We start from the raw sequence: 17,379 nt of genomic DNA, 5'->3' as shown, positions 1-17,379 counted from the left end.
CATTAGCTGTTCTCCAGTCTCTGGCACCTCCGCGTGACCAGAGAGGAATTAAAAGCTTGGGTCAGAGCCCCTATAATCTCTCCCCTCGCTTCCCACAGCATCCTGGGACACAATTCATCTGGACCTGGATATTTGTCCACTTTTAAGCCTGCAAACACCTCCACTATCTTGTCACTCCCTATGACAATTTGCTCAAGAACCTCACAGTCTCTTTCCCAGAGTTCCATTTCTACCTCCTCAGTCTCCTGGGTGAAGGCAGAGATATTCCAGCAGTGTCCTCTGGCCCCACCCACAGGTTGCACCCTTAGTCCCTAATGGGGCATTTTCTTTCCCTGGTTATCCTCTTCCCATTGATATGCTTATAGAATATGCTGGGATTTTCCTGACTTTTACCAGCCAGACCTTCTAAGATCCCCTCTTTGCCCTCCTAATTGATTTATTAAGCTCGATCCTGCACTTTCTGTACTCTACTAATACCTCCGCTGATTTTCTCCCCTTATGCTCGCTAAAAGCTTCTCTTTTCCTTCTCATCAAATCTTGGATGTCTCTGGTCATCCATGGTTCTCTGGGCTTGTTACTCCTTCCTATTATCCTCGAGGGAACATGTTGGGCCTCTACCCTCTCCATTTCCTTTTTGAATGCTCCTCTGTAGATTTACCCGCAAGTAATTCTTCCCAGTCTACCTTGGCCGGATCATACCTTATTTGACTAAAAGCTGCTCTCCCCCAATACAAACCTTTTTTTGCAACGTGTTTATTTCATTATAACAAGCTTAAATTGGATCATGTTGCTGCCACTATCACTAAAATGCATCCCCATCACCTCAACCACCTGTCCGGTTTCATTCCCCAGAATTAAGCCCAGCACGGCACCGTCCCTTGTTGCACCCTCTACATATTGACCTAAAATGTTATCCTGCGTACATTTTAAGAACTTCACTCCAATTAATGTTGGGAAAGTTGAAATTTATTATTTTTACACACCTCTGCGAATTGCACACAGTTTTGCTCCTCAATGTTCCACTGACTACCTGGGGGTCTATAATAAACACCATTGTCCCCTTTTTATTCCTAAGTTCTACCCACAAAGCTTCAGTTGATGCCCCCTTCAAGATATTCATCTCTCCTTACTGCAGTAACTGGTTCCTTAACTAATAATGCAATGCCTCCTCCTCTTTAACCCTTTCCTCTGTCTTGCCTGAAGATTCTATATATTGGCTATATACTGCCAATCCTGCCCATCCCTCAACCATGTCTCCATGTTGGCCACTATATCTCAATTCCACATGTGCATCCTCGCTCTGAAATCATCCGTTTTACCCGAAATGCTCCTGACCTTAAAATAGAGGCCATCCAGCCTTACCTTACTCCCTTGAAACTTAGTACCATTGTATTCCCTCTGACTTGATAGCTTTACTGTATTATGCTGTATGCGTAATCTGCTAACAGTCTGTGTCCTCTCCCCCTGCTGAATTAGTTTAAACTCCTCCCAACAGCAGTAGCAAACCCACCAGCAAGGATTTTAGTCCTGCTCTGGTTCAGATGTAGACCACCCTGCTTGTACAGGTCCCACCTTCCCCAAAAACGGACCCAGTGGTCCAGGAATCTAAAACCCTCCCTCCTGCACTAAGCCAAGCATTCATCTGCACTATTCTCCTATTTCTGTACTCACTAGCACATGGCACTGGGTGTAATCAAGAGGTGTTACAACCCGAGAGGTCCTGCTTTTTAGTCTACTGCCTAACTCATTGAATCTTGCTGATTGATTGATTTGATTGATTGATTTAATGTCACATGTACCGAAGTACAATGAAAAGTATTTTTGTACGGTCAAGGGAACGTACACAATACGTGCACAGTAGCCAAGAAAGAAATATCGACAAAGTATATTGACAAATAGTGATTGGTTACAGTGTGGAACAAGGGCCAAACAAAGCAAATACATGAGCAAGAGCAGCATAGGGCGTCGTGAATAGTGTTCTTACAGGGAACAGATCAGTCCAAGGGAGGGTCGTTGAGGAGTCGAGTAGCAGTGGGGAAGAAGTTATTCCTGTGTCTGGATATGCAGATGTTCAGACTTCTGTATCTTCTGCCTGATGGAAGGGTCTGGAAGAGGGCAAAGCCTGGGTGGGAGGGGTCTCTGACAATGCTGCCTGCCTTGCTGAGGCAACGGGAGAGGTAGACAAAATCAATAAGAGGGCAGAAAGCTTGTGTGATGCATTGGGCTGAGTTCACCACACTCTGCAGTTTCTTGCGATCTTGGGCGGAGCAGTTGCCATACTAAACTGTGATGTAGCCTGACAGGATGCTCTCTATGGCACATCTGTAGAGGTTTGTGAGAGTCGATGCAGACATGCCAAATTTCTTTAACTTCTTTAGGAAGTAGAGATGTGCCGAATGTCTTTAGCTCCTGTAGGGAGTAGAGACGTTGTTGGGCTTTCTTGACTGTTGCATCAACGTGAGTGGACCAGGACAGACTGTTGGTGATGGTGACCCCCAGGACCTTATCGCCCCTTGCAGAAATGTGTCAATGCACTTCATGAAATAATTAATCACAGTAAAATGCAGTCATGCCCATTATTTGAGCAAAGATAGTAGTTATTTTAAGCACAGTGTGATCCCAGAAATATCTGTGCTTCTTTTGGTACGTTTGTTGCAGGAGGAATGTTGGCCAAAACGCCAGATGTACTGGCTGCTCTTCTTAAAGGAAATGTGTACAAATAGGCCTTTAAACAGGCCATTTGGTCCAAACAGTTCATGTCAACACTTGGCAGCCACATGAATAAATATACACATCTACCATCCTGACCTCATCTGCTTTAATCCAGCTATCCAATCTAATAGTTTCTGTTTCAATGAACAACTTTGAAAATAATTCTACAGCCTGACATTTCTCCTCAAGCTTACAACCACTCATGACTAGCACAGTGACAGGTAACCTGCTTTCAACATGTGGCCAGTTACAAGATATTTGTTGACAGCTAAACAGGTTTTCTTATCCTTTGACTGTTCCCCAGTGGCATTCACCCAATCTCAATCCTTTCCCTTTGATAAATAACCTTCCTCATGACCTTATTTGACCATTTTGTCTGAAAGATTACAGGTTTGTTGAACAAAGCTTTAAAACATTTAGAATTTTGTCTTGATAAAAGTCCAAAATATAGACATGAATATTTGTTCAGATTGTTGAAGAAGTCAGCCTTTTTAAAAAAAAACAAGAAAATATTCTAATTATAATTGGCACAAAAGAACTCCTCAATGTGATCCGGTTATTCGTGTCCAGCTGTTCAAAAGCCTCCAACCCTGATTTCCAGCATAGAGATTGACAGTTTCAGTGATCAGCACCCTCATCCATGAGGTAAAACACTCATGTGTCAATATAAATTTAAGCATTCAATCCAGGCTGTTATTTCTCTGCAGAACCTTGGGACTGCTGCAGCATCAGAGGTGCTGGGTGGAATTTTATGGCCCTGTCACAGCAGGGGCGGCGAGTCATTCAAAAGTCCATTGACTTTGGCGCGACTGGAAAACCCGCCGGCGGAGGGGCTGCAAAATTAACCCGCTGTCTTTTGGATAAGACGTTAAACCAAGTCAAAGTCTAAACCTCACTACCTCCCTGTAAAATTGAGGACAGGTCAGGGGTGGGGGTGCTGCGGATGGCAGGAGGCCAGTGGAAAGGCTTTCAGGGGTTTTACAGCCACCCCCTACATTCCCACTCTCCAGCCTGACAACCTGCCAGCAGGGGAATGTAAAACATAAACCTGTGACCTTATTGAACAATGAGACATGCCCGAGGGAATGAACATGTCTCAAAGTTCCAAAGAATCCAGATTTGGTAAATTGAAGGCGTGAACCAGGATGACAATATTCTAATCTCCAGCCAACCTTGGTTGTCAGTTAGAAAATTGACTAATGTGCTAGAGGCTTCAATGGCATTGTTACAACTTGAATGTATGCCCTGCTTCAGTTCTGGTATGCAAGATCCATTGTGGGAGAGCTGCTACAAATTATCTCAGGGCTTGGCTCAACCATTAGCAAATGTGTCACAGTTTGACAGGTAGCACTTTGCTCTACAGACTTGGGTTATTTTCCCTGTCAGATCGCCTTACCTCAACAGTTTCCATAAAATGAACCATCTCCCTCTATCATTCTGACGTTGCTCTTGCAGTGCACACCGCGTTGACTGCAGCCCAATACCTCCGGGAATTCTGCAACCTTTTACCTTGGTGGGAGAATGCCTGTGTCAAATCTGAAATTTTTCTCATGCCCTCTCTTCATGCCGTGGTACTCCATGTCACTGGGTATACTTAGGGCTTTAATGCTGCATCACATGATCTTTCCAGCTCCATATTTATTTCTTCTGCCGCTGACACAACCTTTCTCGCCATTGTGGCTGTGCCAGTAAGTACTGTCTCTCTTCTATATTCTGACACACTGGCATCCAATTGCACCCCCATTGTCCTCTTGCTCTTTTTGTGTTCCAGCCATTATATGGGCCAAGAGCACACACTGAATAACTAATTAGGGCTGACTCCAGGTTAGCCATGTTGGAGCTCAGTGAACACTACGTTCATGATGCTCCTGACCCTAGATAAATTACTCCCCCATTTTTAATTTGTGGAATGTCTGCGTGATTGAGAATGTCTTGCATGGTCCATGGAAAGAGTCAACTGGTCTCTTCTCACCTCAAGCTTTCTCACCAAGAGTTGACAACAGTGAGTACCCAGGTTTTCACATTAGCAAAACTCCTGCAAGCTACCACTTCCTTGGAATCTACTGAGAGGAAAGTTTGGGAAATTACAGGGAAGGTTCGAACGTGTAAGATGCTAACCTGTCTACTTCATCCTCTTATTTCAGAGAGCGTTCCTGAAGGACGTCTGTACTGTGTCATGTCAACGTCTAGATACTTCATGATGCACTTATACCTGCTTGCGGTCTGTATTCTAATCACAATTTGTGCCTCCTCAACAACTCCCTGTTCAAATCAGGACTGGGAAACCTGGAAGACCATCCATGGGAAAAAATACAACAGTAAGGTAAGAAATCACAGAAGTGAAGAAAATCAATTCAGGATATATTTTTTCTTGAATCAGATAATAATCTGAAGAGAAAAGAATGGCAGGGCTGCAGAAAAAGGCAAGGGTTGGGGGGTGGGGGAAATGAGCTGAGTAGCTCTGAGGGGCAGCAAAGACATGATGGGCTGAATGGTCTGCTTCTGAGCTGTTACCATTTTATGATTCTGTCTAACTCTCCTGTTACCTCAAATTGATGCATGCATGGTTGTTGTAAGTTGTGAGGTTTGCCAACTGACATACTTAGAGAGTAGCAGCTTACATTTCTACAGCACCTTTTACATCCTCAAGATATTCCACAGCTATTTACAGTCAACAGCCAATTAAGAACTTCTGGGGCGGAATTCTCCATAAGCGGCACGATGTCCGCCGACCGCCGCCAAAAACGGCGCAAATCAGTCCGGCATTGCGCCGCCCCAAAGGTGCGGAATCCTCCGCATCTTGACCAGCCAAGCCCTAACCTTGAGGGGCTAGGCCCGCGCCGGACTGATTTCCGCCCCGCCAGCTGGCGGGAAAGGCCTTTGGTGTCCCACCAGCTGGCGAGGAAATGACATTGCCGGGCAGCACATGCGCGGGACCGTCAGCGGCCGCTCACGGCATCCCCGCACATGCGCAGTGGAGGGAGTCTCTTCCGCCTCCGCCATGGTGGAGACCGTGGCGAAGGCGGAAGGAAAAGAGTGCCCCCACGGTACAGGCCGCCCGCGGATCGGTGGGCCCCGATCGCGGGCCAGGCCAGCGTGGGGGTACCCCCCGGAGCCAGATTGCCCCGCACGCCCCCCCCAGGACCCCGGAGAATCGACAGGGGCTGGCATGAATCCCGCCCCCACCGGTTGCCAAATTTTCCGGCACCGGAGATTCAGCGGGAGCGGGATTCACGCCAGCCCCCGGCGATTCTCCGACTCGGCGGGGGGTCGGAGAATCTCGCCCCTGAAGTTTGTCACTGTTGAATTAGAGGATAAACAGCCAAATTCCACAAATGCCCACAAACAATAATTTGATAATAATCAGATAATCCATGTTGGTGATCTTGGTTCTGAAATAAATATTGGTCAGGACACCTGACAGAATTCCCAGTATCTCCCCATGGACAAATAAAACGGCAGAAAAGTGCCATTGAATAGCGAGATGTTTCTTGGTGCTGCAACTCCTCACTAAACACGCTGTTCAGCGAACTTGAGAAAATGTCCGCTGAATGGCAGCTTTAGCGGGGTGTCGCTGCACCAAGAAACATCTCACTGGCCAACGGCACTCTGCCATTTTCTTTTGACCTCAGGGAGATTCTCTCCGATGAGTCCGTACTTAGAGGGATTTCCTGAGAGCAGGAAAGGCTCCTTGCAGATTCGGGCACCATTATAGAAAGCTGCCCAATCTACCCCCCCCCCCCCTCCTTCAGACCCCCCCCCCTGTTTTTGAGCTCCCCCATCACCCCCCCAAACCTGGGGAAACTCCTGGGAACCCCCCCTCGGCCCCCCTCACTCCCCCAACCTGGTAAGTACCCCCCCCAGACCCTATCCCTGGCAGTGCCAATCTGGCACCCGGGCACCCTGGCACTGCCAGCCTGGTACCCTGGAAGTGCCCCGCCAGACTGACAGTGTCATCCTGACATCCCGGTTACCAGAGGGAGAGCCAGGGTGCCACACTGTTCTGCCCCTGACCACCTGGGGGTCGCCTGGGAGAACCCTCCCAGGTGCCATTACGGCTGGTCCTCATTTGTGTGGAGCAGTACTAAACAGTGCCCTGGTGAGGTCTCCCAGGTGCAGCCATTGAGTTCCAGGCACCAGGTGAATCCAGTGAATATATATTTAAATGAACCGTACAGCTGATTAAAATGTGCTGATGGCCCCCAGAGAGGGCGAGATCCAGGTCTCAATGTCTTGTAAGATTTTGTTGAATCTCGCAAGACCTTTTGAACGTCACATATCTCGTGTGAGGGCCTCTCGCGAGATTCAACAGCCTCATCGTGATACCAAGTCAGACGCAATGAGGCCACTGAATAGCACCCAATGTTTAGAATCGAAACAACCAAAGGAAGCCTGCTGGATTCATCAAGGCCATCCGCTATGGACATTAGTGTTGCCCTGGCGCGAGATCTGGTGTGTCCGGAATCTCACATGTAGCTCTTTCACCTCTAAATCAGGAGATTAGTTTAAAGAGCCAGTCCAGGATTATAACATGTAATCCGAGCTGACACTTCTCTTGGCAGTACTGAAGGACCTCTGCACTATCAGAGGCACCGCGCCATTCAGGTAAATTGTTAAACCGAGGTACATTCTGCCCACTAAGGTGGGTGTGAAAGATCCCATGGCAATATTTTGAAAAACCATAAAATTCGCCCTGGTGTCCTGGCCAATATTTTCTCCTCAACCAATATAATAATAATAACAATCTTTGTTCTTGTCACAAGTAGGCTTACATTAACACTGCAATGAAATTACTGTGAAAATCCCCCCGTTGCCACACTCCGGTGGAGAATTCAGAACGTCCAATTCACCTGACAAGCACGTCTTTCGGGACTTGTGGGAGGAAACAGGAGCACCCGGAGGAAACCCACGCAGACACAGGGAGAACGAGCAGACTCTGCACAGTGACCCAAGCCGGGTATCGAACCCGGGTCCCTGGCACTGTGAAGCTACAGTGCTAACCACTGTGGCGCCGTTCCGCCCGTAATGGATTGTCTATATATATAACTCAATGCTACTTGTGGGAGCTTGCTCTGTAAATTTCCTGCTGCTTTATCTACGTTACAAAAATGGCTACACTTCAAAAGTAATTGATTGGCTGCAAAGCTCTCTGGACACTCTGAGGCCTTAAGAGGTGCGATTGAAATGCAAGTCTCCCATTCTTTGCACCTCTCATCCATGTTGACAACATTCCACAATCATTTCTCACTTTTCCTTGTTCAGAAAATAGAGGCTCTCAGGAAAGGAATATGGCTGGACAATCTGAAGAAAATTCAGGAGCACAATGACAAGCAAGGAAATTCGACTTATATAATGGTCATGAACAGTTTTGGTGATTTGGTGAGTAATTTCCTGTAGGTATGGTGACCTATGGCACTGGACTCAGGGGATGCTAGTTCAAATTTCACATAGGCAAGTTGGGAAATGGAATTTGCTAAAACCTAATCCTTTTACCAGGCACCAGGTAAAAAATGACTCAGAATACTGGTTTTGTTATAAAACCCAGCAGGTTCAGTTCATATATTTTAATTCTTACCTGGTTTAGCCTAATATCACTCAGTATCTATAAAAGCTCAGGAGGCCCGAGAAGGTAAATTAAACAACATTTAATTTGTACACATAAAGTAAAGGCTACAACACAGCTCACTGGTCCCAATCGGAATTACTGGAAATGCTGGTCCCAGTCCGGATTGCCTTTTAAAGGGCTAACGTCTGAGCCCCGGCTGGCTGGGCCTCCGCTCACTAGTGGGGGAGCTCGTATTCTACATGTCCTATAAGGTGATCGAATGATATGTCCCCGTGGGACACGTGAGGGTTATTATAGTCCCATGTGACATCATTGACTATTATTGTTCTCTGGACAACAAGCAATGGGCAATAGACATTGCTTACGTCCTAAAATCAGATATTTCAAACAAAAAAATAATCGCAATAGGATCTGGTATCAATATGCTCCATCGGACTGGGGTTTAATTAAACCAGCATTTCTCCTAGGTTAAGTAAAGTGGTTGTTCAATTACCTGCTTGCAATTATCAACATAGCCTTCTGTGTAACTCAATGCTCCGCTTTGCATAAATCAGCTGAACTTTAACAATTTGAATCTTCACAGTCTGGGTTGCTGTCATTTAACCACAGATTGGAAGATCTTTAAGTAAAGAAGGCCAACAGCAGATGGAGAGATAAATGTTTCTTCACAAAATAATCTAATTTTAAATAAATAGATAATGTAATCTTGATTGGACAATCCCAATGGACTAATCGAAAGCTAAAAAGCCCAAATGAAACTCTGTAATCTGCAGGTTTTCATGCCTCATTGCATTTTGTCATTCTTACTCACTTAAGTCTTAAGTCCTCTCTGCACATTATTTCATGATCAAGATGATTCTAGCTATCATTGCAGTGGGTGATGTGGGATCAAACCTGAATATTTTATATGTTTCATTCATTGCTTAGTTGGTCATCGCTCTCACCTCTTACCCAGGAGGCTGCAGGGTCAACTGCATGAGCAGGTTTAAGTGCACAATCGACTGTCAGAGGAGTCATGGTTGAGACATATAGGATTCTTAGGGGGCATAGTCGCAAAATAAGGGGGTTCTCGTTTAAGACGGATTTGAGGGAGAATTTCTTCTTTCAAAGAGCGGTGAATCTTTGGAATTCTTTACCCCAGAAAGCTGTGGAGGGCGAGTCCTTGGAACATTTTCAAGGCTGGAATTGATAAGTCTTTAATCAGTGGGGCAATTAAGGGTTACAGAGAGAAGGCAGGAAAGTGGTCATTGTGAGTATTAGATCAGACATAACCTTATTAAATGGTGGAGCAAACTCTAAGAGCTGAATGACCTACTCCTGCTCCTATTTCTTATGGTCTTATGGAGTCTGTCCTTTGCGCCAGATATTAAATTAAAGCCTTAGCTTCTCCCTCAAGTTCTTGTTTGGCACTACGATAATAAAAGAGTAACAGAGGTCTCTTGGCCAATATTTATCTTTCAACCAGCAATAATTAAAACAGATCATATGGTCATTTGTCACATTACTGTTTGTGGGAGCTTGCTGTGCACAGATTGGCTGCCACATTTCCTACATTATGATAATGCTTTGATGGGTGTCCTGAGGCTGTGAAAAGCACCACGTGAAATCAAATTCTTTCTTTCTATCCCTTCAGACACCAAAAGAGTTTGCTCAATTATTCAACACACATGAGAGGAAAGAAGTGTCAGTGAACAACCAGACACGAGAAGGGATGAAGGCCCGACACACCCACCACCTTCCAGAGAGTATAGACTGGCGCACATCTGGATACGTTACCCCACCAAAGTATCAGGTACCAATTCTTCTCTACCATTGCTTCAGTACATGGTTGCTGATTCATGGTGCTACCATTATATGATGGCTTGGCTCAGTCCTTATTGGAGCATTCCCAGTGCCCTGGGCAGCATATCATCATTAACGCTATCAAGACAACACAGTAGCATATTGCTGTTTAAAGGATGTTGTTCTGGTGAAATGCGTTCCCTATTTTCTTAAGCAACAGCCTCATCATTTCTGAAGTTTAATGGAAATTATATATCCAGTAATTACCTTCACTAGATACACTCTCATTGGCGCAAAACCATAGAAATCCCAACCTAATCACTGGAACTGGAACTGCAGTGCAAGAGGAAGGCCGACCAATGTCTTCTCCAGCAGAACAGTTGGGTAACAAATGCTGACCTTGCTTGGATAAGTAACTCAAAAAATGGATGTGTCAGTGCGATAGAAAATAAAGTTCTTCTTTTTATCTTAATACTGGGTCAAAATAAAAGTATCTGATGTATTAGGAAGTCATGAGCTGCTTTGCCCCAGTCAACTGTCATTCTCACTCCCTTTTCCACTGTCCCCATCAAAAGATTGACTAAGTTTTATTAATTACCTCAGTATGCATTTATTTTGTTCAGAAATTTGCAGCCTTTTTCATCTAAAAGCAGAACCATTAACTAGGTTGAACAGACACTAGTATCTCGTTCAGGTTGCATATGGATTGATCTATGAGAGCTAGATACTAACAACACCTCTCAAGGCAATTTTGACAGTGCACCACCAACCCTAGGCCCGCTATCCGGTGATTACTTCAGTTGGAGAGGCAGTTGTTGTTATTTTCACCTCCTTGCATTCGCTCCTCAGAGAATAGGATGAAGGAGTGGACGGCTGCAGAGTGTGATTCACTGTCTGACAGGCCCCAAGCTGAACACCCTTTCCATCGCTTCTGTACCAGCCAGGATGGTGTTGAGTCTTGCACAATGGGAGGGTTTTATGGGCTCCCACAACCCATACAATGTGAGGTGGGGGTGGGATGAGCACCCACACCCACTGGACTGGAGCATCCTGCTGGATCTCAACCCAAAATTCCAAGCCAGATCGCCTGTCCCTGATTGGTGATGTCCTCAGGATCGGTTGGAGTGGAATTCAGACCCTGCACAAAGAGAGAGATTAGAAGACATTTGAACATAGCGAGGATTGGGACATTGAGCACATCGGGAAGACCAAAGCTAATGGGCAGGACTCTCCATCCCGCCGCACCTGTTTTATGGTGCGGCCCTCCACCACCAGCAGCGAGATTCTGTGTCCCAACAGCCGGCCAGTGGGGTTTCCCACTATGGGCACCCTCATGCCGTCGGGAAATCCGCAGGCGTGAGTGCGCTGCCGGCAAAGCGCAGGATCCCACCAACGGAGAATCCAACAAAATGTCTTCAGTCCCTGACACAAACACTGTTCCCTAGCCACCAGTTCCATCCATCTCCATGCAACTGCCTGACCCCAAGATGAGCTATTGAACAAATATCCAGGTCATCACTAAAACATTTTATTTCCATCTTCATAACATCACCCGACTCTACCCCTATCTCAGCTCAACTGCTACTGACCCCCTCAGCCATGGCTTTGCGACTCTGGAGTTGACTATTCTAACACATGTTCTAACATTTTGCCCTGTGTACACACAAGGGCAACCTGAACTCTGCTATCCATGACCTAACTCACAACAAATGGCGTTGGGGAGAGTTATAGAACAAAGAGATCTAGGAGTACAGGTTCATAGCTCCTTGAAGGTGGAGTCGCAGGTGGACAGGGTGGTGAAGAAGGCATTCGGCATGCTTGGTTTCATTGGTCAGAACATTGAATACAGGAGTTGGGACGTCTTGTTGAAGTTGTACAAGCCATTGGTACGGCCACACTTGGAATACTGTGTGCAGTTCTGGTCACCCTATTATAGGAAGGACATTATTAAACTAGAAAGAGTGCAGAAAAGATTTACTAGGATGTTACCGGGACTTGATGGTTTGAGTTATAAGGAGAGGCTGGATAGATTGGGACTTTTTTCCCTGGCGCGTAGGAGGCTTAGGGGTGATCTTATAGAGGTCTATAAAATAATGAGGGGCATAGATAAGGTAGATAGTCAACATCTTTTCCCAAAGGTAGGGGAGTCTAAAACTAGAGGGCATAGGTTTAAGGTGAGAGGGGAGAGATTCAGAAGGGCCCAGAGGGGCAATTTCTTCACTCAGAGGGTAGTGAGTGTCTGGAATGTGCTGCCAGAGGTAGTAGTAGAGGCGGGTACAATTGTGTCTTTTAAAAAGCATTTAGATAGTTACATGGGTAAGATGGGTATAGAGGGTTATGGGCCAAGTGCGGGCAACTGGGACTAGCTTAATGGTAAAAACTGGGCGGCATGGACTGGTTGGGCCGAAGGGCCTGTTTCCATGCTGTAAACTTCTATGATTCTATGAAATATTCTTCACCCAACACCTCTTTGCTCAGAAACCTACATTGACACCTCGTTTAGCAACATCTTTATTTTAAAATTCTCACCCTTGTTCTTAAATCTCTCCATGGTCTTTACCACCAGCTTCACCCCCATCCCTCCCCCCCCCCCCCCCTCCCTCCGCCACCTTCTCTCCCCCGCCCTGTCTCTGTAATCACCTCCAGCCCTAATACCAGCTGAGCCTCTTGAGCATGGCCAATTTTAATTGCAATGCCTTCAACTGTAAGACCCTAAACTCTCCCTAAACCTTTTCACCTCTCTTCTTCTTTTTCTTCCATTAAGTGAGCCTCCAGTGAGATCACTATGAAATCTGGGACAAAAAAAGCATGATTAAAGATGTAAAAACCTATCGCCTTAGTCAAGAGTTTTGTCATCTGCCCGACTGATGACTCAGTGCCAGATTTGTTTGAAAATATTCCTGTGAAGCACCTTGAAACAATTTACCCTGGTGAAGGTGCTATATAATACATGTTGTTGTTGATGTTGGTGTGGGTGTAGTTAAGGGAGAGACCATTTCATCTTCTAAGGGTGTAATATTTCCTGTTTTATCATAGAATTTACAGTGCAGAAGGAGGCCATTCGGCCCATCGAGTCTGCACCGGCTCTTGGAAAGAGCACCCTACCCAAGGTCAACACCTCCACCCTATCCCCATAACCCAGTAACCCCACCCAAGACTAAGGGCAATTTTGGGCACTAAAGGCAATTTATCATGGCCAATCCACCTAACCTGCACATCTTTGGATTGTGGGAGGAAACCGGAGCACCCGGAGGAAACCCACGCACACACGGGGAGGATGTGCAGACTCCGCACAGACAGTGACCCAAGCCGGAATCGAACCTGGGACCCTGGAGCTGTGAAGCAATTGTGCTATCCACAATGCTACCGTGCTGCCCACTGTTCACCAATCAGGTAAATAACAACTGCGTAGTTTATTTACATATAACTATAATGCAGAAGTTTTCAGCTTTGTAGATGCAAGTCAGTTCCCGGGATAGAACTGATACAGAAACCTGTGCTTGCTTAGGTGATTGCCCACCCTGGTCCCTGATTGGTTACCGGGTCACATGACCCTCTCAGCACATGGCCCCATAAAGATGACAAAAGCTATGCCACGGCACCCTGGACTAGTGTGTGGTAAATTCCAGCCCCACTTGACCCGGAGTCACAACACAGGTGAAATTAGATTTTATTTAGAATACCTAAGGTCCTTGGTTGAGCCCAATAAACTAGTCACCAGTTTTGTAACTTTAAAACACAAGTAACCTTTTATTACGTACAGTAATATAATTAAATGGACAGAAACTGTAACTATCTATTACCCCTTTCCTAACCCCCCTTCCTAACTTGCTTCACTCTATATATATATACACACACACACAGACAAACAACACAGAGGGGAAAGTGTGGTGGAAAGGGAAAGAAAATATGAATAAAATTAAAAGGATTAGGAACTAGAATGATTTGCAATCAATGTCTTTTTGAAGTTCAGGCTTTCATTTTTGTACTTCTTCCTTCTAGACTTGAGATGGTTTTCTCTGGCCAGGTTGCCTACTTTCTCTGCGGATTCAGCATCATTTCAGGTTTACCTCAAAGGATGTGCCAGGCACTCATTTTTTCAGATCAATAGAGAAGTTATTTCACTTCAGCAAGCAGAAAGAGAGATTACGAGAGAGAGAGAGTTTCTTTCACTTCCAAGATTTAAACACTTCTGCTAAGTTCTCTCAGAAAGCTTCATGCAGGAACCAATCACTGACCATTGCCAGACAGAACACTATTCCTGGCCAACCCAACAGTTGCTAGTTAACCAAGCAAAGTGACTTCCTCCTAAACTGATTCCTAAGATCCCCTGGTGCTGAAGAGTCTGGCTTTTCTTCTCCCAAATTCAAAACCTAGAAACACAGGGGGCGCGATTCTCCACTCCCACGCCGAAGTGGCCGCACCGTCGTGAACGCCGTCGAGGTTCACAAAGGTGCGGAACGGCCCCGGTCCTGACCGATTCAGGCCCTGACAATGGGCCAGGATCGGGGCTGAGTTATCTACACGCGCCAGGCCTTGTCGCCCGCGTAAAAGCGGCACCGCATAGATGACGTTTCCGGCGCCGCATAACGGGCATCATCCGCGCATGCGTGGTTGCCGTCCTCTCTAAGTCCGCCCCGCAAGAAGATGGCGGACAGATCTTGCGGGGCCGCGGAAGGAAGGAGGTCCTCCTTCAGAGATGACGGCCCGACGATCGGTGGGCACCGATCGTGGGCCACCCCACATTTCAGGTAAAGCCCGGTGCAGGATCCCCCCTCGCCCCCCCGCAGGCCGCCCCCCCCAGTGTTCACGCACCGCTCACGATTGCAGCGACCAGGTGTGGCCGGCGCCGGGGGAACCTGCCATTTTGGCCTGGCCGCTCGGCCCATCCGGGCCTCAGAATAGCATGGGTGCCGGAGAATCGCCATTTTCGGTGTCTCCGGCGATTCTCCGGCCTGCAGCCCGCGAAACTCGACCAGGCCATTCCCGCCGCTTGGGAGAATCGCGGGAGGGCGCCGGATTGGTGTCCCCAGAAATTTTGCCGGCCCAGGCGATTCTCCCAACCGGCGTGGGAGTGGAGAATCGCGCCCAGGGTTCTGGCAAGAACTGTGCTGGGGCTCTTTGTTTACCTTCTAATTAGAGTCAATAGTCCGTTGATTGGACGTATCAAAATATGAGTTTATTGTTAATCATTCACTTGAATACACTTGGTTAAGAACTGAATCAAACGTTAGAAATGAATTATCAAACAATACATAAAAGAGTCAAACTCATGGCAAAAAGCAAGGTATCAAAATATGATTTTATTGCTAATTATTTACTTGAATACACTTGGTTAAGAACTGAATCAAAACTGTAGAAATTAAATATCAAACAATACATAAAGGGGTTGAACTAATGGCAAAAAGCATAAAAACTAAAAGCGTAAAGAAATCACTTTCAACAGAAACAAACAGATAGATGATTCAAGAAATCAGGAATACAGGAATTCAGGCACAAGATCTCAACCACAAGGTCCTACTTTTAAGGGAATTCTTATCTCTGGTTTAATCCCTCATTTACTCTCATTGGTTTCTAATTCTCAGCTGAGACCTCCTGGTTTGTTCAAATGGATGTCTGTTACTTAGAGGGTGATTTATCAAACAAACATTGGACATTACTTAAGATTGACTGGTGTCCATCAAGGCTGGCTCAGCATCTGCGTGCACTGGCTTAGGAGAATTACTGGATATTTTTCTTATGTCACAAATAATTATCCAAACTGGATAATTATTTGAAGCAGCGGGAGTAACAGGGATGAAGAGAAAGAGTGGGGCAATAGGATTTCTCTAAAAAGGAGCTCGCCCAGAGATGATGGATGAAATGGCCTCATTCTTTTCTCCACACGTCTATTGTTCTTTCAATCCCTGCTCTTCATCAGGTTTTGCTGGGGATTTCTATGGTTCATTTGTAGGGCATTAGTCTAATGTCTCATCTGAAAGGTGGCACTTGTGAATATCAAATTCTCTGTCAGAGCTGACCTGCAATGTCAGCCTGGATTAGGTGCTCAAGTCCAGCTGTGAACTGAAACTCATAATCTTCCTCATCAGGGAAGGTGCAACAGCTGCTGGGCGTTCAGTGCAACTGGGGTATTGGAAGGACAGGTGTTTAAGAAGACGGGCAAGCTCATCCCCTTGAGTGAACAGAACCTCATTGACTGTTCGAGGAGTTATGGGACCTTTGGATGCAATGGAGGTTGGTCATCGAGTGCCTTTGACTACATACGTGAGAATGGAGGGATTGAAGCAGAGTCTACCTATGCCTACACTGCAAAGGTACTTTTGTATTTTGTATTTCACCAATGACCCATGCTTAAAATGAATTCAGATGTATATATCTGTTTCAAAAAACTCCACCAATTTATTAAAACAAAACTCACCAATCTTTTTTTGGTTAAGCATAGTGCATTGAACTTCCCATTGGAATAAAGATGTAACCAACTATTGATTCAAATAGATAAGAACTATCTACGTGCATTTTTATAGTTCCTTCTGAGAAATATCTCGAAGATAATGATTTACAGCATCTGGCACACAGATAAATAAAGCCAACCTTTGGAGCACAGTAGGATCCCATGAACAGCAGTGCAATGTTAGTCAGCTTGGTTGAGTTGATAGAAACCTCACCACAGGCTCAGAAAGATCTGGATTCATGGACCATTCAAGGACTTAAAGATGTAGCTGGCAGTTGCAGCCTGCGTCACCGTTAGGAGTGCTATCTTTTGGAAGTGTTTAATCGAGGCACAATCTGCTTGTCTGGGGGATAAATGAAAATGAAAAATGAAATGAAATGAATTGCTGTGGGGAATAAAATAAAATCATATTGCACAATGGAACAAAGGGATCCAACTTGGTCTTCTGTTGTGTTGGCTGGGCCGCAGTTGGGTAGTATGGTCACCTCTGAGTCAGAACGTTGGAAGTTCAAATCCCATTCCAGAAATTTGAGCTTAGAATCTAGGCTGACACTTCACTAATCTACTGGGGGAGTGCTGCACTGCTGAAGGGACTACCTTTGCAGAAAATTAAACTGAGGCCACCCTTACGTGAACATAAAAGATCCCTTGGCGGGATATTGATGCAGAGGATGTGTTCTTACTCATATCTGGTCAGTATTTACCCATGGACCAGCATTATCAGCAGATCTACTTGGCAGTCACCATGTATTGGCAGCTTGCTGTGTGCAAGTTAGATGCTGTGTTTCTCACATTACAGAAGCGACGACACTTGACTCTGAAGTATTTTGGGATGTCCTGGGACTATGGGTGCAGTGTGACTCCCAGC

The 17,379-nt window shown here is 45.8% G+C and overlaps 1 protein-coding gene across 1 annotated transcript in view; it reads left to right on the top strand.

The window, feature by feature from the left end:
* The window catches only part of LOC140395257 (cathepsin K-like), an 86,992-nt gene that overhangs the window by 50,977 nt on the left and 18,636 nt on the right, over positions 1–17,379 (top strand). Inside the window, exons 2-5 of the mRNA XM_072482823.1 lie at positions 4,857–5,035; positions 7,975–8,091; positions 9,912–10,070; positions 16,150–16,374. Of these exons, the coding sequence (XP_072338924.1) occupies positions 4,889–5,035; positions 7,975–8,091; positions 9,912–10,070; positions 16,150–16,374 (648 nt within the window). The 5' untranslated portion in view covers positions 4,857–4,888. The remainder of the gene's footprint in view (positions 1–4,856; positions 5,036–7,974; positions 8,092–9,911; positions 10,071–16,149; positions 16,375–17,379) is intronic.

Source organism: Scyliorhinus torazame, chromosome 18 (genome assembly GCF_047496885.1).
Source record: "Scyliorhinus torazame isolate Kashiwa2021f chromosome 18, sScyTor2.1, whole genome shotgun sequence".
NCBI classification, from domain to species: Eukaryota; Metazoa; Chordata; class Chondrichthyes; order Carcharhiniformes; family Scyliorhinidae; genus Scyliorhinus; species Scyliorhinus torazame.
The sequence above is the reverse complement of the archived record's forward strand: the minus strand, read 5'-3'. Positions and strand labels throughout refer to the sequence as shown.